A 22273-nucleotide genomic window follows, 5' to 3' on the forward strand; every position below is an offset into this window, starting at 1 on the left:
AAAAAATGCTCTAAATGATTGTTAAGGAGGTTTTAGATTTTTTGGAAAGTTAAAGAAACATTCAATATATAAATGATTTAAGGATTAGATAGCATAATTAATTTGAATTTTGTTTAAGTTGTGATCTTCAAAGTACAACATATTAGTTTCGGAATAAAATGGAACTGAATTGAGTCAATGTATATTGTATATTCATATAGATATACCCAAATAAGGAAAGGATGAAATGAGGGGGAAAAGAGTGAAATTAGGGCTTTAAGTCGTCTATGTGGAGGCAGTGTGTGTTTGGCGTGCACATGTGAAATTCATGTGCCATTTTAGCATACACGTGGATGTTTTTGTTAAATAGAAGGGTAAGTGTGGTCCAATAGTTAGACGGGAAGGGTATTTTTTAGCCGAAATATAGTTTAAGGGTATATTTAAGCTATATTTCGAATAGTTTAAGGGTAGTTTTGACCTTATTCCGTAGTCGTCTATGTGGAGGTGGGGTCTATTTGGCGTGCACATGTAGCATCCATGTGGCGTCCATGTAGCATTTAACACACACATGGATACTTCCTTTAACTAGAAGGGTAGGTGTTGCCCAATAGTTTAACGGAAAGGGTATTTTTGAGCTGAAATATAGGTTAAGGGTATTTTAAGCTATTTTGGATAGTTTAAGGGTAATTTTGACCCTTTTCCGTTCTTCTATTTTATTAAGTAACGAACAAAAAAAAATATAAAAATACATAATTCCCGTTTTTATGTTTGCTGCAGATCCTCGTTGATATTTTTATATAGGATACATGGATGCTTTTGGATTGGTGCAATTCATGGAAACTGAATCACTAATATCAATCAGGAGTTAAAATTATGGATTAAATAACTAGCCCACATTTCCGTTATTTTTGTATTTTTTAGTGGTGGTTGGTTACACGAGGAAAAAAAACTACTAAAATGCTATTTATTAATTTGGGTCATTTTGTACCTTTTTTTTATTTGTTTATTAAATGCTAATTAATATTGGACTATTTATTGCTAATTATAATTATAAATTGTATATATATGTTATTTTCTCGTTTTGAGATTGAGTTAACTTCAGGTATCATAGCTTTACAGGTCACCCGCTGACCGGTTCGGTCCAGACTAAACAGTGTACTATCTTTGTCCGGTCCACTCCCCAATCCGGCTGGCCAATATATATCAAATACACCCCACAATAAACTAACTGTTATAATAGAATACTTACATTTTATATATATATATAAAATGTATACTAAATATAACACACAATGAGTTGTACCTTGAAATTCTAAATTTATACTTATTATATACACAAAATGAGTTGTGTTTATATTGTTTATTCAACCATTGAAGTCCAGTCACATATACAAAAAGTTTTTAGGATAAATTACTTAACTACACTCCTTTACTTACCTTAATATTCATTTATCCCTATTTATTTCAAAAATTTCAAAAATCCCTTATTTTATCTATGTATTCCGCATGTATCCCGTGCACAACGCTATGTATCCCGCTATGTGGAATGTATCAAATGCTATGTATCCCGTGCACAATGCTATATATCCCGCTATGTGGAATGTATCAAACCTAATGTGTCCCGTGCACAACGCTATGTATCCCGCTATGTGGAATGTATCAAACCCAATGTATCCCGTGCACAACGCTATGTATCCCGCAAACATCATTTTTAAGGGATTTTTGGTAAATAGAAAAGTAGAAGGGATAGGATGTTATTTAGTACTTATAATTTGTGGTTCCTATAATTTATACAAGTTTTTAACCCCTCCTCACACAGTATAAAAACAAATCCAAATTGATTAAGATTATTTTATCTTTTGTTTTCAATTTATACACAAAATTCATACACTTAGGGTGTGTTTGGTATGAAAGATTTTTCAATTTTCTCATGTTTGGATGGGTAAAATGTTTTGGAAAATATTTTCCAAATCAACTCATTTTCCTCAAATTTAAGGAAAATGACTTCCCTTCAAAGATTAAGGAAAACATTTTCCAAAACTTTCCTCCAACTTCATATTACAATTTTTTTTGTTGAAAAAAAAAATATTTTAAAAAAAATTATTTTCAACTTCAATTTTTTTATTTTTTACCCCAACCCCCCAAAAATAAATTATAGTTTGTTTTTAAAAAATATTTCAATTTTTTTTATTTTTTCACCCCACCCCAACCCTCAACCCCCCATCAGCCCCTACCAGTCCCCCACCCCCATCAAAAAATAATAATTTAAGTTTGATTTTAAAAAGTATTTTCTAACTTCAATTTTTTTTGTTTACCCCACCCTCAACCCCCTCCCCCCAGCCCCCCTTCAAAAAAAATTAAGTTTGTTTTTAAAAAATATATTTTCAATTTCAATTTCAATAAATATTTTCTACTCTCTAGTAAAAATAAAAGATATTTTCTTTAAAATATTTTTCATTCATAAATTAAACACTAAAAAATATTTTCTACTCACCAATCAAACATGAGAAAATAAATCAAAAATCTACTTGTTGGAAAATATTTTTCTTTCATACCATACACACCCTTAATGAATAAGTTAGTGAAGCAGTTTCCATTAACATTACATACAATTCTGTTTAATATCAATTACATACTCTACATTATATATTATACTCTTAGTGAAACAGTTTCCATAAATATTATACCCCAGTAGTTTTTATTCATATTATACCAATTATATATAATACTATCATTAGAATTAACTTATTTTAATTTTTTTTATATTTACTTTGTTTAGTTTTTTTTTTAATTATTGTTTCAAGGAAAAAACAAGAAAAAACAATTTAGACACTATGAAAAAATATACACACACCTTTCTCAGATAACACGGAAGCAAAATAATATTTTTTATAAATAGAAAAAAAATTGATTAAGAGAAATTCATGGAATGCAATGCTCCATCCGTTATACACAAATTTATGAAAAGTATACATTATCATCAACCTATTATTAATTTATTTATTATTTACGCATTTTTAAAATAAAATTAAATATGTTAGTTGTTATTAATATTCTAATGTTAAAACTTGAAAATTTAAGAATCTTGGTAAAGATTAATAATAAGTTAACAACTCTTAAATTCGTCATTTATTCAATTTTCTCGAGATTTAATTGGCAATAAGTAGCCCATACTTATTTATTTTTATTTGGCATTCAATAGCCACATTTATTTTCTTGAAAAGTGATTTTTTGTTAATTTTTCCTCTCTATTTTCTAGACGCGTCAATTTATTTCTTGAAAAAAATATATTACTTTATTGTTCCTTTTTTTCCTATTGCTTCAACCGTATCTTTCTTCTCTAAGAAATCTCTTCCATCATATACCCATTACACCATATTGCTCTCTTATTGGGGAATTAATTGAATCCCACAATTTTTCAACGGTATCTTCTTCTTTTTAAAAAAGTAATCTTCCATTATATACCTATTACACAATAATTTTCTCTTATTTGAATATTCATTCGGCATTTTTTCTCCAAAAAATCTAGAGTTTGGAGATTATATATCTTTCATTCGGGAGTAACTTATTTTATTTTTGTGTAATTTTTATTCTAAATCTAATGAGTACGAGAGATTTTTCTAAGAATCATGTCAACAATTGAAATAATGTTCCGATATTGAGGATTTTATTACCAACGATAAAAAAAAATTGTTCAGAATTTGTTGTCACTACAAACGAGAATCTCTCAAGTGGCGGCGCAAAATGTTATGGGTATACAAATTAATAGAGGAGAACACATATTGAATTTGACAGTGCAGGGCCACTGTAAAATATGAATTCATATAAATTGATATTATGTATATACACTTAACACTATGTCTACAAATCTAATTAGATCTGTTAAAATATTTTGATGGAAGTAATGTGTCTATCAGAGGTACATATCAATAGTTGTACAATATACTTATACTATTAATGTATACAAATAAAATATAAGTAATGTATACATACTTCATTTGCCATGTCACAAGCAATGTATACAATAAATTTTAAATCAAATTAATAAATTAAGTATACATCAACTAAATCAATATGTTAAATAAATGTATACAAAATAAAATTGCATTTTAATTAATGTATACATAAAAAAAAAATTAAACTACTATATGTATCCATATAATGACTTTCCTAATTTAAAGCAATATAAAGACAATTACTATTCTTATGAATACAAGTTACGTTAGTTAAAAAGGTAGATATTTAAAAAAAAAATTGCTAATTTTAAGGAGAGGGATAATTCTAAATAATACTTTGCTAGTTTTAAGTAGAAATAGTTGAAAGTTAGAAGAGAAATGATATTAAATATCTTTCATTATTTAAAAAAAAAAAATTGAAAGGAAAGCGATAATTCTAAATAATGTTTACTAGTTTTAAGGAGAAATGATTGGAAGTTAGAAGAGAAATGATATTAAAAATCTTTTATCATTTTAAAAAATAATTTTGAAATGCCCACATATTACTTTTGGGATAATATGTGCCAGTGTTTTATTTGTTTATTAATTACTAATTAATATTAGGCTATATGTTGCCAATTGTATGTAACAATTGTATATATGTGTCAATTCCTCATGAAAGAAAAATTTATTTCTCCTTGATTGCTATTTTGTCATGTATTCACTTTGTTTGTTTAGATTCTAACTTTAGATTAACTTTATCAAATTTTCCAAGTCCTTTCTATAGTCAGTAAATCATTCTACAATCCGTGAAGGCACTTGTAAAAGACATGAAATTTTGGGTCCAGGAGTTTTCGCTCTGAGATTTGATTTATGGCCCATTAAACATATGACGGTCCGTAAATGAGTTCGTAAAAGTTTCTTGAAATTTTTTTCATTCTAAGCTCGTGTATAGATTCTATCACGGCCCATGGTTCCTTTTATGGTCCATGAAAGGATCCGTACAAACTTTTTTTGTAACTTTGAGTTATTTCTAATTTTTTCAAGGTCTGATTTGGGTTTAGAAACTTTTGGGGTGTTACACTAAAATGTCGAATGTTTACCCTGTTCATGATTAAAACACGAAACACAATGTTTCGCGCTATGTAATTCATTAATGTTTGGATGAGATTTAGTTATAATGAATTAAGTTACTTTTCAACTTTGTATGCTTAAATAGAGCATTAAAAATGACAAGAGTCCAAACTCAAAATCTATTTAAAGTTTTAAATATTACAACGGAAAGGGTCATATTTATCTCTGTACTCTTAGAAAAAGATTAGATTTATCCCTCGTCATTCTTTTTTGATATATTTACTATTACCATCCAATTTTGGGGTCATATTCACCTTTGAACAGTGTCATTTTTGTATTCTTATTATACGTGTAGCCTATGTGGATATATTAAAATTTACTCCTAATATAATTATTATATAATCAATTAAAATCAATCGCTAATACCATATTTTCCTCACCCGTCGTCAATATCCTGTAGACAAACATAGACTTTAACACTTTCCTGTTGACATTAGTTTTTCTTCGATGGATCTTAACTTTTTCTAGAGATTTTTGAAAGAAATTAAAGAAAAAAAATACTCCTATCGTTAGATAAACATTGGTTTCTGTCTTGAAGAAAAAAATTAAAGCTATATACACGAGACTAACTACAACAAATAATTTATATGAAAAACCCCATTTCATTGCTGTATAATAACATTCTGCAAATTTATATGATACCTGTGTTTTTCTACAGAAAAGTGACGACTGGCGAGGAAAATATATTAGCAATTGATTTTAATTGGTTAGATGGGTAGTTATAATATTGGGTCGGTATAGTAATTAAATTGAGAACAAATTTAATTATGATAAAAATATATTCATGTAGGTGTCACGTGGGATAATAAAAATAGGAAAATGAGTCTTAACTGTTTAAGGACAAATATGACCATAAAATTGGATGACAAGGGTAAATATATTTTAAAAGTATGATGAGGGATAAATATAACTTTTTTTCAAAGAGTACAAGGTTCTTTTAGGTCTCGCTACCCCTAGCAAATATGACCCTTTTTCAATATTAAAATTTAAATACAAATTATCTTTATTAAATATGTACTACATAAAATAAAATTGTCCTAAAATTTCTGGGGAATCACTACGTAGGCCGTAGTCAATGGAATATTGTCATATTTTTGTGTTTTATTATGATCATTAGAAAACAATTAAGTTAATATTTCTATTTAGCTATTTATACTTTTACTTGAAATCAACTTAATAAATATTACTCCCTCTGTTTCAAAAAAAATGACCTAGTTTGACTTGGAACGGAGTTTAAGAAAAGAAAGAAAACTATTTAATCTTGCGGTTCTAAATTAAAATTATGTCAAATGTACCAAACTACCCTTTAATCTTGTGGCTTTAAACATGCCACGTGAAAAGTTGAAGTTAAAGCGTTACCAAAAAAAGAAAGGAGTCATTTTTTGGGAACAAACTAAAAAGGAAACTAGACAATTCTATTTAAAACAGAAGGAGTATAAAGATAATTTTATTTGGAGTCAATTCCCTAAATGGTCACCCAAGTTTAGGAAATTGCCTTGAAATATCATTTATGTTTCATTTAGGACCAAAATATCATTCAACTATTCCTATTTTCCTCTAAATATACTTGACACTTCAAAAGTCTCACTCCTCTCCTACTTGGCATGCCATGTCATTAAATCTTTCTTTTTTTTAAGAATAGACTTATTTAATTCATCAAACTCATTAACTAAAATAAGATCTTATTATTTTCTAAAAAGTGTATATTAGTTTATTAAGAAAAAATTTTCATGCTTAAGAATCTTTCGTCATAATTATTTTTTTTATTTTTTTATGCTATGAAGAATAGTTTTTTAAAACTTACTATAATGTCATCAATTTTGAATACTTTTAAACACATATATTCAAAAAATATTGATATATAAATCACACATGAATGTCAACTTACATCAATTAATCATATATTATATAATGGGTCAATAATATTAAAGGTCAATTAACTACTAAGAATAATTAATTGGGTACTTTGAAGTTTGAAATCCATACTTACAAGATCTTTTTTTGAAAAGAAAATAGAAAGTGAATAATATTTATATTAAAAATAATTTTTTGATCTTTATTTATCTGTATATTAATCTCATATAATATGTATATTATTGAATTAAAATAGGCAATTCAATTAATTATTACTTGTATTTCATGAATTTGGGATGAGATGGAGAATATATATTGGTATTTAATTGTATGATAAGTTAAAATATAATATAATATAGCAAGAATAAAAATACAAAATTAAATTTTAAAAAAACAAATAATAATTTTCTCTTTCACCAACTTTCTTGTCAACCTTACAAGTTTATTTGAATACTTTTATAAAAAAAAAATTGCTTAAAATTTTCAAATAGTTTACTTAGGAATTTTAAAAACTACCAAGTAATAACTGCATACAAAGTTTTTTCATTGAATTTTGTTTGGTAAAAAAAATAAGCAATTAGTTTTTTAACCTTTTTTATAATCTTCATAAATTCGCATGTAATTTATATATTTACCTTGTAGAGACATAATTTTAATGAGTCAAATAGGTCTATTATTTTTTAAAATGATGATTTAATAACATGATATATCAACTAGAATAGAAGAAGACTTTTGAGATATTTAGTATTTATTATTTTTTTTTTTGATAAAAAACAGTAATAATATTATTCACTTTTTACTTTTTTTCAAGAAAAAAATATTGTAAGCATGAATTTCAAAATAGACAATTAATTTTATTGTAATAGTTAATTAACATTTAATATTATTGATTCATTGTAAAATTTATGATTAATTGATGTAAGTTAGCATTCATAAGTGATATGTTTATCGATTTTTTTTTGAATGTATATGTTTATAAGTATTCAAAATTGATGATATCATAATACGTTTTAAAAACCTATTCTTCATAACATAAAAAAATAAAAAGTTTAATTATAATAAAAGATTCTTAAGTATGAAGATTTATTCTTAATAAACTACTAATATATTTTTTTTCAAAATAATATGATCATTATTTTAGTTATATGGGTTTAATGAATCAAATTAGTCTACTTTAATGACATGTCATGCCAACTAGGAGAGAGTGATGTTTTTGAAGTGTCAAGTATATTTGGAGGAAAATAGTGATAGTTAAGTGATATTTTGGTCCTAAATGAAACATAAATGATATTTCAAGGCAATTCTCTTAATTTGGGTGGCCATTTAGGGAATTGACTCTTTTATTTGTGGATTTGATTAACAAGTAGTAACACTAACACCATATTATATTTTCTTGTCGATATTTATGGTAATATTTTAAATTATAATTTGATTTTAAAAAATATATTTTTGAAAAAAGTGGGCTGACCCGACACAATCCGTAGCCCACGTACTTGTGGGTTGGGCTGACCGTTTTTTGGCCCACAAAAAATGAATCAATCCGACTTGGCCCATCAAATTTCAAAGCATGTATGAGTTAGCCCGAATGAGGTAGGTCAGCCCATATTGACAGTTCTATATGTATGCACTACACTAAAAATTATCTTTAGCAACAATTAATTAACATCTTAATTGCCACTAAATATGTCTTTTTAGAGACAATTAACACTCTTTGTAAATGTTCCTAAAATCTATAGTGACATTGAATCTAATGACAATTAATTAATGTCGGTAAATAGCACTCTTTGTTACTATGCATATTTATTACTGCTAAAAGTTATTTTTGTTGTAATGATGTTCGAATATTACAACTAAGACTTAAGTATGGAGTGTTCTTTAAATTTTAATTTTAACTATCCCCTTGATTAATATTGCTGAGCTATTTAGATCTTGTATTTTTTGATAAAGTTGGTGAAATAATATTAGCAATTATTATATATAATTAATTCTTGTTTATTAAATCATTTGGTTAAATTTGAAAAAAAAAATCAATTGTAAATTCAGAAATCAAACAAGAAAAAAAGAGAAAAATAAATATTCTTTACATTTTGATTTGATGAAGAAGAAAATGAGGGGGGAAGCAGCTTGGTGATGTTATTAGCCTTTGTTGGTGCGGCTGACTCAACAGCTTCAACAAATTCTCAAAGCCCACCAACGAATACTCGAGATTCATTTGGAGTACAGTGAACACAAATCAAATATGTTATCTTATTAGAAATGACATTCCGAACTCAAAATAGCAGAATAATTATAGTAGGTTATCTTGACAAAATGTTGACCCAAGTCAACACTTTAACTAAACAAAAAATAAACTAAGTGTTCCAAAATCAACACAATAATCTTGAGACCCAACCTAATGATTCTACTAGACTAATACCCTCTTTCCGAAACAAGTAACGTTAATGAAAATCTCATCTGAGCTTATTTATGAATAATATTGATCGAAGTCAATTGTTTTAACATCAAAACTCCAAATAAAAGAAACTTATTCAAGACTTTCCCGAACACCTCAAAAACCAAGCTACACATTCCCAAGTCAAAATACAAAAGAAAAGCTACAAAAAAGGACAAAATAATAAAAAACAAATACAAAAGGCAAGAAAAGGACCACGAGGATCGTTACACTAATTCATCTACAATATCAAAATACTTTAAAACAAATTGGGTTGTTTTGATTCATATTGTATCTCCTTATTGTCTATAGAATAAAACGTCGCTACTTTTGATTCATATTATATGTCTTTTTTAGATTTTTATACTCTCCTTAAAAGAAATGTAATAGTATCAATATATAACTCTTTGAAATCTCACTTAATTAACGCTACAATAATTAAAACAATAGGAAATAGGCTTCTTTGTAAAAAAAAAAAAAAGTAATCTCACACTCATCCAAAATGTCAAATACTTTGAAACAAATCGAGTTATTTTTATTCATATTATATGTTTTTTAGATTTGTGTACTCTCTTTAAAAAGACATTTAATAATTTCGATATACATCTCTTTACAGTCTCACTTAATTAATGCTACACTAATTGAAACAATAAGATTTTTATTTTATTTTATAGAAGGTATATCTTATTCGCAACTACTTTGAAACGAATCGATGTGTTTGATTCATATTACATGTTTTTTTTGGATTTTTATATTCTCCGTTAAAAGACATTTAATAGTTTTGATGTACATACTCTTTAAAGTCTCTATTAATTAACACTACATTAATGGAAACAATAAGAAATAAAATAAAAAGATAATCTCTTAATAGTTACTCTCTCCGTCCAACAATAGTTGTTTATACAATTTTAGGATGTCCAACAATACTCTATTTTATGAAATCAATGAATAATTTTACACTAAGGGGTCGTTTGATAGAGTGTAAAAATATAATGTTCAATAGAGTGCATTAGTAATACTTGCATTAATAATGATTGTATTAGTTATGTTTGCATTGGTTATGCATAGATTATTTCTCATGCATTGTTTGGTTTGGTATATTAAAAATTGTATGCATTGTATAAAAATATTTATTTACAAAAATATCATCCACAATTATGGTGGAAATGATGTAAAAGTGCTTTTGAGGGATAATTGAGTCTTTAAACCAAGCTAATGCATGTATTAAATCCTTTGAATTACTAATACCTAGAAATCCATTATATTAGTAAAATACTCCTCAATACACAATAGAGTATAGACATTAGTTATACATAGAATGAAAAAGTATACCAAATAAGGGACTATTAATACACAAAGCTAGTGCATGCATTATTTTTACTAATACAGTACTCTACCAAACGACCCTAGCTAGCTAGTTCCTAATTTACCCTTATCATTAATTATAGTCATTTATCTATTACATTTTTCAAAACATTGTATTTATTATATTCAAAGGATAAAATTGGTAAAATTATCCTTCTATTTATAGTTTCTTAAGAAGTATTTAAAGTCAATAGTGAACAAGTATTGTTGAATGGGGGTGTAGTCATTTAAAATTTATTAAATATAAATTTATAAAATGATTTGGATTATATTAAATTTATGAATATATTAGTTCCAATAAATATTATGGATTAATATAATTGAGTTGATTATTTAAATCTAATAAATATAGATTTAATTAATGCCCGCTCCATAAAGCCCATATGTCATGTCACTTAAATCTGATTGGCCGAAGGGAGTCCTCTTCCAAGCAGAACTCCTCTATTTTAAAACTATAAATAGGGGTTCTCATAATTCAGAAAAGAGAATGAAGAATTCTAAACAAAAAGCTAGAGAAAGTTCGTGGATCAAAAGCCACAAATTTCTCTACAAGCTACAAGTTTAAGAATTCAAGAACTCAAGAGTTCAAGAATTCAAGAACTTGAGAGTTCAAGAATTCAAAAATTCAAGGGTTCAAGTTTAAGAATTGAAGATTTGAAGAAGTCAAGATCAAGATAAAGTTCAAGCTCAAGAACGATCAAGATCAAGACCGTCGGATTCAAGATCAAGCTCGAAGTCCTTGGATTCAACTAGAAGTCAAGATCAAGATAAAATTCAAGTTCAAGAACGATTAAGATCAAGACCGCCAAATTTAAGATCAAGCTTGAAGCCCTTGGATTCAAGTAGAAGTCAAGATCAAGATAAAGTTCAAGTTCAAGAACGATCAAGATCAAGACCGCCGGATTCAAGATCAAGCTCGAAGCCCTTGGATTCAACTAGAAGTCAAGATCAAGAAAAAGTTCAAGTTCAAGAACGATCGAGATCAAGACCACCGGATTCAAGATCAAGCTCGAAGCCCTTGGATTCAACTAGAAGTCAAGATCAAGATAAAGTTCAAGAACGATCAAGATCAAGACCACCAGATTCAAGATCAAGCTCAAAGCCCTTGAAATCAACTAGAAGTCAAGATCAAGATAAAGTTCAAGTTCAAGATCAAGATAAAGTTCAAGTTTAAGATCAAGATAAAGTTCAAGTTCAAGGTCAAGATTAAGTTCAAGTTAAAGTCAAATTCAAGATCAATCTCAAGAGGCATTGAATTCAGAGGAATCATAGAGATTGTAACACTCACACTTGAAATAATAAATACGATTATTGCATAATTTTCCATTCTTGAATATTGTTTTCTCGACGCGAGTTTTATTGTCCACAAATTCTGGCACGCCTAGTGGGACAATCTCTACCTCTCATCTCAACTTTTCAAGCATCAAATAATATCAAAATGACTTGTACTATAGAAGAACGACTAGCAAGCTTGACTAAAGCAATTGAAGGCTTGACAAAGTGTGCTCATGAACAAAATGCTAAACTTTTCAAGCTAACAAATAAGATGGATAACATGATCGAAAGAAGATCGAGTCAAGAATATTTGACGCTTCCTAAAATTCAAGACGAAGGAAAGTCTTGCATAAAGCAAACAAAGATCAAAGAGATTCATCTCTCCGCTGGAGGTTTGATTTTGATTGATCAATTGAAGGACATTATCATAGACGCTATCAAAGACAAGTCTGAGTCCCTATCCAAATTTTCTTCTACATATGCAAAGTCATATACACAAAGAATTGATAACTTAAAAATGTCTCAGGGTTATCAACCTCCTAAGGTTCAATAATTTGATGGAAAATAAAATCCCAAACAACATATAGTGCACTTTATCGAAACTTGTAATGAAGCTGGGACGTATGGTGATCATCTCATTAAAGAGTTCGTTTGATCTCTCAAAGAAAATGCCTTTGATTGGTACACAGATCTTGAACCAAATTCTATAGATTGTTGGGAGCAGTTAGAGCAAAAGTTCCTCAATCGTTTCTATAGCACAAGACGCGTCGTTAGTATGATTGAGCTTACAAAGGCTCATCAAGGTGAAAATGAGCTAGTTGTTGACTTTACCAATCGCTGGAGAAGTTTGAGCCTCAACTGCAAAAATCGTCTTAGTGAAACTTCTAGCATTGAAATGTGCATCAAAGACATGAATTGGGGTCTTCACTACATCTTGTAAAGATTAAAGCCCAATACATTCGAAGAGTTGACAACTCGTGCACATGATAAGGAATTAAGTTTGACTTTAAGAGAAGATCAACGATCTCCTGTCTATGAAACTCATGAAGATGAAGATATAGAAGAACTCCAAAGTGGGGGAAGGTCTACATCTGAAGATGACTTTGAAGAGTCAATGTATATATAAATGATCCTTAATGCATGAGCCTAAACTGCAAGTTACAATGCTCCTTAACGCATGAGCCTAAATTGCAAGTTACAATGCTCTTTGTCGCATGAGCCTAAACTAAAAGCTGAAATGCTCCTAGATGCACAAGCCTAAACTGTATATCACAAGACTCTTCAAATTCAAGATAAATCTCTAAGTTGGAAAGCTCTTTATATTTGAGTTAAATGTTCAAGTTCAAATGATCCTTAAAACATGAGCTTAAACTGTATGTCATAAAACTCTTTAAATTTGAGTTAAATCTTCAAGTTGAAATGCTCTTTGAAACACGAGCTTAAATTGTATATCGCAAAGTTCTTCAAATTTGAGTTAAATTTTCAAGTTGAAATGCTTCTTGAAACACGAGCTTAAACTGTATGTCACAAAGCTTTTCAAATTCGAACTAAATCTCCAAGTTAAAATGTTCTTTAAGGTATGAGCCTAAACTACATGTCACTCCTGGCCTGCAAGAATATAAATTGTGCATGGCACACCCTAAAAAAATTTAAAAAAATCATTCACTCTCCCAGAACTACGTTGTGACTTGATCCTCTTCACTAAGGTACGCAGGCGCTTAGAATCATATTCTAAGTTCAGTTGCATGAGTGTCAAAAAACCACATGTTCCCCCTTGATCTGTCACATGAAAGTTAAAGCTATGAGTAATCTTTCATAAAACTTCAGACTTGCACCAAATAGTGGTGACTCAATGGGGGAAAACCCCTATAAATAAAAGTTGTTTCAAGATAAAGTCTTCAAAAATCTTCAAGTATGCAAGTTGAAGTCTTCAAATTCTCCAAGTATACATGTTGAAGTATTAAAATCTTCCATTTCTACAAGTTAAAGTCTTCAAATTTGTGAAGTCTGCAAGTTGAAGTCTTCAAATTCTTCAAGTCTGCAAGTTCAAGTCTTCAAATTCTTCAAGCGTAGTCTTTGAAAGATAAAATATCTCGACAAGACTTGAAGAAGGGGGCATTTGTTGTCATTTAAAATTTATTAAATATAAATTTATAAAATGATCCGGATTATATTAAATTTATGAATATATTAGTTCCAATAAATATTTTGGATTAATATAATTGAGTTAATTATTTAAATCTTATAAATATATATTTAATTAAAGTCTGCTCAATAAAGCCCATATGTGCACTTAAATCTGATTGGTCGAAGGGAGTCCTCTTCCAATCAGAACTCCTCTATTTTAAAACTATAAATAGGGGTCCTCATAATTCAGAAAAGAGAACAAAGAATTCTAAACAAAAAGCTAGAGAAAGCTCGTGGATCAAAACCCACAAATTTCTCTACAAGCTACAAGTTTAAGAATTCAAGAACTCAAGAGTTCAAGAATTCAAGAACTCGAGAGTTCAAGAATTCAAGTTTAAGAATTGAAGATTTGAAGAAGTCAAGATCAAGATAAAGTTCAAATTCAAGAACGATCAAGATCAAGCTCGAAGCCCTTGGATTCAACTAGAAGTCAACATTTAGATAAAGTTCAAGTTCAAGAACGATCAAGATCAAGACCGCTGAATTCAAGATCAAGCTCGAAGCTCTTGGATTCAACTAGAAGTCAAGATCAAGATAAAGTTCAAATTCAAGAACGATCAAGATCAAGACCGCCGGATTCAAGATCAAGCTCGAAGCCCTTGGATTCAACTAGAAGTCAAGATAAACATAAAGTTTAAGTTCAAGAACGATCAAGATCAAGACCGCCGGATTCAAGATCAAGCTCGAAGCCCTTGGATTCAACTAGAAGACAAGATCAAGATAAAGTTCAAGTACGATCAAGATCAATACCACCAGATTCAAGATCAAGCTCGAAGCCTTTGAAATCAACTAGAAATCAAGATAAAGTTCAAGTTCAAGATCAAGATAAAGTTCAAGTTAAAGTCAAATTCAATATCAAGCTCAAGAGCCCTTGAATTTATATTTGAAAAGGCGAATTCAGAGGAATCATAGAGATTGTAACACTCGCACTTGAAATAATAAATACGATTGTTGCATAATTTTCCGTTCTTGATTATTATTTTCTCGACGTGAATTTTATTGTCTACCGGGGAGTATTCATTTTAAATGTGAAACAGATGTAGTTATCAAAACAATTAATCTTTAGGATCAGAGAGATGGTTTTTCATTCATAGAAAGAGAATTCAAAAAATTGAAGGCTAGATATATTAATGGGAAAATACATAAAAACCCCCCTGAACTTGGCACGAAAACTTACTTTAGTACTTANCACAGAAATTAATGAAGGTGAGGGTGGGGGCTGGAAGAGGGGGGTGGGGGTGGGGGACACTCATCTGACATAGGAGGAGGACAATAGCACACAGTAATACATTCACGTGCACTTCTTCAATTGTATCCTTCCAAAATCCTAATATCAGAATGTCCCTACACACTACCCCCCTACCCCTTACCTCACTTACTAAAGTCAGCACAGTGCAATTTTTTTAAACACATCTATTATCCATCTCTCTCTGTGTAGCAGCCTTCTCCCACACGTGTCCCTTTGTACTCTTCTCTATTCTCCAATGGTAATGCATCTCAGATCTTCTGCACCAGTTATCCTTCCCTTGTTTTTATTAATTTGCTGCTTTGGAATGGCATCTCCTCATTACTTCAACTCACCTAGCTAGTAGCTATATGTTTATATCTTTCACACACTCAATAATAAGGCGTACATCTTCAGCTAACAAACAATTCATCACAATTTTATACACGTTTAAATGTATATTTGTACAAACTCAAAGTTGGAGAGCGTAGATGTCAATTGAAGTCAAGTTAATTAAAGGACATATTTATTTATTTATGCCATTATAAAAACATGTACATGTTCGATTGAATGCTAAGTGACACTACTTCTACCTAATTAATGATATGAAAACTACCAACACAGGTTATAATAGAACGATAAGTATTCCTTCATTTTTAACCAGCGGTTTCAAATTTGATTCCCCTATATACAAGTCTCTTTATTAGGGAGTGGATGTGGGTACCCAACACTCAACACCGCGTACCGAATGAAAAATAATAAAAACAAATATGAAACTGGAGTTAATGAAAGAAATGTAAAGGCAATTGGTGTAATCCTGAACATGATAGCGTTCTATCGTTGGCGGCTGTAAATAAAAAATGTCGTTAAACTATTTTTAAGGTTAAGTGGTAGAATATAATTGACGCCAACACTACTAACTGCTGAAAAATCAACATATGTTAATGTTAAATTGCCAGAAAATTTGGTTAAAATTTGATCAGAAAATTAAAAAAAATTATAATATTTTTTTATTTTAAAATAAACTGATTTTTTTTCCATTTTTTAGTTAAAAGGCTAAAAATATTTTAAAAAGTAAAATAACATAGATAAAATATTATTTTGACCAAAAAGATTTTTCCATAGGTAAAATACCATTCTAGTCAAATTTTCTGGCCAAAACGATTTTTCATTGGCATTAAATATTTTTCAAAATAAGTACCAGTAGGCAGTAACAATCTTTTTATTTGATGCATATTTCAAAAAAGGAAAAGAAAAGAAAATCTATGATTTAGCATTAATTAATGGCAAAATAATTCTACTATTAGAAACAAGTGATCACAAATCTTTTTAGTCCTATTATTCTAGTATTGATTATGAAATGATCAAAATTAAGAAATTTAGAGCTGGATCTTGGGAAAATCAAATACAAGTAAAAAAATAAGTAAAAATTGTACGGGTCAGAGATATTATAAAGGGAACTAAGTAACCCGGCCCATAACTCTCTTTTGCCGCAGTTCGTGCTTGTCAAGTAAAATATGCATATCTATCAAGTTCTCTACTTAATTTTATTTTTCTCTCTCTAAAACAGTTTTTGCCCATCTTTCAAACTCCTCCTCCCAAAAATCTTTACCTTCTTATTAGGGTTTACTTAAAAAAAAGACTTGGTTATTGATATGTATGTGTTTGGTTCTACTAATCGAAAATCTTAGAGTAAAGTTGTTGCTTAAGATCTAGAAATCTGAAGAAAAGGGCCGGCGGGTATGCAATCAGATTATGAAATGGCTGGGATCCATCATGAGAGAAACCAACAGTCAGCACAAATGGAAGAGCAGCATAGATTCATGGTGGAAAATAATGCTTCAACTTCCTCGCCATTTTACACAATAAACCCAAACTATCACTTCCCTCAGCCTCATCCTCATCCTCTTCTCCAACAAATCAACAATTTGCCGATTACTCAACAGTTTTTCCAGTATCAACATCCTCATTACAGATCCATGTCCATGTTAGAGCAGCAACAAGAAGAAATAAGGCTAGACCACTCTCAGACGGCGGAATTAGTGCAAGGTTCATTTTTTCCTGTAAGTGAAGGACAAGAAGATGCTTTGATTCGTGGGAGTGAGCGATACTGTACACAGCCTCGACAAACTTGTTTAGCTGTGTGGCAAAACCAAGAAGATTCTGCTATTATTAAACAACCTTTTTGGTAATCTATTCTGCACTCAATCACATGTAAATTATAATTACCTTCTCCCGTACACCCTCTATTAATTAATGACCCTACTAGCTACTCTATTATTATTTATTTATTTATTTATTTTAATTTGGGTTTGTAGGAAAGAATTTTCAAATGGGAATGCAACTGAGAGAAACAAACAAGATGAAGATCAAGAAATGTATCGATCTGAAGAAAATAAACCTAGAGTAGTATTCGGAGAGTTGGAAGCTATTTATGGTGACGATATTCATCGAATTGCATCTGAATCTGTTCTCACAACGAACCACAATGTCTCTTTTCCTGATCAATTGGTTCTGAATGATTCAAATCAAGCCATGGCTACTGAAATCGATAATAATACTAAAAATAATATTGGATCAGAAAGTGCATCCGTTGGAGGAAGAGAAGTAGAAGCACTTCATAAAAGGAAGAGAGCAAGAGAATCCATGTCAAGATTTTTCAAATCCTTAGTGAATAAACTCGCGAAACAACAAGAGGATCTACAAAGGAGTTTCATGGAAACGATTGAGAGATTAGATCAAGAAAGAAAAGAAAGAGAACAAGTGTGGAGAGAAGGAGAATTGGCAAAGCTTCAAAAAGAAGAAGCTGCTAGAGCCCATGAAAGAATTTTAGCTTCGAGTAGAGAATCTGCTCTTGTTTCTTGCTTGGAAAAACTCACTGGTCAGAAGATCAATTTTCAACCATTCAAGATCAAGGAAGAACAAAATCATTCTAGTTTAGTGAAATTCATGAAGCGATGGCCTCAAGCTGAAGTTGACGCCTTAATTCAGATTAGAACTAATTTGGAATCCAAGTTTGCTACTACTCCAAAAGGGCTACTTTGGGAAGAAGTAAGTAACTCAATGTCGTTAATGGGATTTCAGAGAAATGCCAGAAGATGCAAAGAGAAGTGGGAGAATATGCATAAGTGTACTAGTGTCAAGAGAAGAAAAGAAATCACCAGGGAACAGTTGAATAGTGACTTTCTAAATCAAGGAATTCATGATAAAGATGAAAATGGAAGTAAGAAAGAAGATATGGAAGAATAATGAAGGATACAAGAGAATGAATGAGATAGCCAAGCTATAAGTTCCTTTCAGGTGGAAGCTTTTTTTTTTTTTTCTCTTTTCTGATCATTTCTTTTTATGTGTACTGCTATTTGTTCATCCTGTCATTTCCTTTTCTTCCAACACTGATATGAATTTTCATGTCCTTTTTGATGTATTTATTTCATAGTGCTTTAAAGTCTCAAGTATTGTGTAGGGCATACCAACACAACTTTAATTTGTCCCAAAAGATATCCAAAACATGGTGTCTTGTGTAATTAGCACATACTTGAACTAGTTCAACTTCATTTCTTTTCATTTTTAACTCGTCAAACTTTGGTGCAACAATTATGGATTAAAAGAAAACAATACTCGTGACATGAAAACCGAGGAAATGAATGATGGTTGGGGAAACATTATGAATGTTTAACATGACAAACAGCTTGTCACACACTATCTCTCCCAATTTTTTAAGATGCTTGAGATTCAAACTTTTAAATTTTTTTCATGAATTCGGACATAGAAATTTTACATCTTTTAGATAAAATTTAAACACTTGAAACTATGTAAAAAATATATTTTTTAAAAAGAATGACATACTTTGATTTAACACGGAGTTTAAGAAAAAAAGAAGATTTTCCATCCTAAATTAAAAATTAAAATTATGTCAAATGTATCAAAATGTCTTTCAATCTTATGGTCCTAAATTAAAGTTATGTCAAATGTACCAAAATGCTTTTTAATCTTGTGGCTACCAAAAAAAGGAAATGGTCATTCTTTTTTAAACATACTAGAAAAGAAAGTAGGTCATTCTATTTTAAATAGAGGAAGTAATAATTAACAACTTAAAATATTTAAAAGACATAAAAAAAACTTCCGATCAAAGAAAAATTTGCTTAACTCTCAAAATTCAATTTGTATCACAGATGGACCATTTCAGTTTGTTTGTCCTAGTTTGACTTGACATGAATATATGCAGAATGTATCAAAATATATTTTTTAAAATATAACGGTTTTAAACATGTAATGTGGAAAGTGGAAATAAAAAAAATTGTACAAAAGAGAAATACACATTTTATTTCGACGGACTAAAAATGAAAGTAAGACAAAATTAAAACACATATACATGGTAGAATAAAAATTCTTTACCGTAGGTTAAATCTCTATTATAAAATACATTGAGGGGTATTCTTTTTCCTATATTTATATCCTACATTTTCAACTATATTTTACTTTAGTACCAGGTGAGCATATTCGCAATGCGAGATTGAGGTATGCATTAAATATAAACTATATAGTACATTTATTTCATTCAATAAGGTGGTCTACTGTCAACGACCAAACAATTTTTTTGATATGCTTTTCTTTTTTTGTTCTTTTTAGCTGTTGTATCCCTCTTTCCATTCTTTGAACATAGTTATATTGGCTTGGACACATGGGTGGAGTAATTTTAGGCAAATGATAATTTGGTGAATAATTTTTGTCAAAAAATTATATTATATATATAAATATTAAACGTCAGTTATTACGAATGTATATTTAATTATGCACATTCTTAATAGAAGGCGAATCTAGAATTTAAGCGCAATGGGAGCACCATCAATCTTATTCACCTTAATTATTATAACATTCTTATTAACAATTGTTGGGTTTAGTCTGTTATCTCCTGTATCCAGGTTAGTAAAAAATACAGAAACAGAAAAAAGATGAAATTGACAGAATGATTTTTAATCCGAGTCCACAGAAATCACTGTGTTTCCTTAAGAAATTTAATCCCCTCACTGTACCCGAGGTTGCAGATTAATTCCTTCCAAGATAAAACAGATTAACCTGTTAAAGAAGTAGAGGTACCTCAAACTTCAATAACTTCAGCGAATGCAAGAACAGCAATAAGAGCACACACAGACTTAGTCGATCGACAATTTTATTTATGTAAGAAAATGTATGCAGAGAGGAAAATTTTCAGTGTTTGAAAAAACGAAAAAGACCTCTTATTTATAGCCATTTGCAGCAAGGAACACGTCTGTTCAAAAACGTATTTTTCAGAACATTGTGTCCTTTGGGAAAAGTAACGACTTTTCGGAAGGATTACCGTTTGGGAAAAGTAATGACTTTTTGGAAGGATTATCGTTACACGTGAATTTCAAATAAATTCAGTTGCGCCAAATTAATTTTGTTATTTAATTAACATTATGAATTAATTTATAAAAGAAAAGAAATGATTTAACAAAATTGTTAAATAAATTTTGTCCAAAAATATTATCAATCAATCACATTATTTGCCAAATCCAAATCCAAAGCCGAGGTCGAAGCCGAGCGAGCGATGACGACGGCGCGAGGGGGCACCTTCTTCTTAACCCTTTAAGAACTAAAGGAAGTGTTTCCTAATATAAGGACAACAATTTCCTTTCTTCTACCAATATGGTAAAAATGACCTTTCATTTGCACTTTTGCAATGACTTTTCATTTTCCCTCCAAAATTGGTTCCCCCACTTTCATTGGTTCTTCCACTTTCCATTTTCTTTTTTTATTTTCCATTCACACCTTGCTAAACCTAACAATCCCCCACATGAATGGAGAATGACTATTGTTAAAACATATGCATGAAAAACTTGTGTGTCTCGTAAGTAAGGGTTAATCGCATCTGGATAAGTAGGTTTCCCTTTAAACTTTCCATAGTGAACATATAACGGATATACTCGGTCAATCGGTAGATTTGATATCTTTGAACATTCGAGCTTTAGTGTATACCTAAACAACATAAGTCACACAATCAACCCTTGAACTGTTTTTGGTTCTTATTGTTTTGTTCGTTTCAGCCATGAACACATCTCGGTTAATAAGTGCTTAGAGAAATGGCCTTACCGGATTTTCCTTGAAGCGGCTTACACTTCACACTTACATAGGTGGTTTCTAACTGTGTTATCCCGTAGATACACTATTTGATATACCCTGTATCAAACTTAGAAACCATTAAAAAGTCCTTATGCCTTTATCCTGGTTACTGAACATTGTCTCATCATGAGAATGGACCATCAAATATGTTTTAACAATGTTGAACCGTCATCTATGACTTTGTTTGATCTCCTTGAACCTAGATCTTGGGATCTCCAGTCTTCTAGGTAGAGTTACTGTCACGATGACTTGTTTTCGGCCATGGTCCCATTCCCGTCGATGAGCTCTCAACTCCCTCTCTAGTTAGGCCTTTTGTAAGTGGATCCGACACATTATCCTTTGACTTTACATAGTCAATTGTGATAATTCCACTAGAGAGTAGTTGTCTAACAAAGTTATGTCTTCATCTCATGTGACGAGACTTCCCGTTATACATAACACTTTCAGCCCTTCCTATTGTAGCTTGACTATCGCAGTGTATGCATATATGGGCAATTGGTTTGGGCCAAAACGGAATATCTTCTAAGAAATTCCGGAGCCATTCAGCTTCTTCACCTACCTTGTCTAAGGCGATGAATTCTGACTCCGTTGTTGAGCGAGCTATACATGTTTGTTTGGATGATTTCCAAGATATTGCTCCTCCACCAATAGTGAAAACATATCCACTCGTGGATTTTGTTTCGGTTGACCCAGTAATCCAATTTGCATCACTATATCCTTCAAGAACTGCTAGATATTTGTTGTAAT

At 30.2% G+C, this 22273-nt stretch overlaps 1 protein-coding gene across 1 annotated transcript; it reads left to right on the forward strand.

Moving 5' to 3' along the window:
- The first annotated feature begins 17023 nt into the window (after positions 1–17023).
- On the forward strand, positions 17024–18880 carry LOC125842050 (trihelix transcription factor DF1-like). Its single transcript, XM_049521247.1, has 2 exons — positions 17024–17573; positions 17704–18880. The coding sequence occupies exons 1-2, from the start codon at positions 17128–17130 to the stop codon at positions 18632–18634; spliced, it is 1377 nt and encodes a 458-aa protein (XP_049377204.1). The 5' UTR covers positions 17024–17127; the 3' UTR covers positions 18635–18880.
- Positions 18881–22273: the final 3393 nt, after the last annotated feature.

The sequence above is a fragment of the Solanum stenotomum genome, chromosome 10 (assembly GCF_019186545.1).
Source record: "Solanum stenotomum isolate F172 chromosome 10, ASM1918654v1, whole genome shotgun sequence".
NCBI classification, from domain to species: domain Eukaryota; kingdom Viridiplantae; phylum Streptophyta; class Magnoliopsida; order Solanales; family Solanaceae; genus Solanum; species Solanum stenotomum.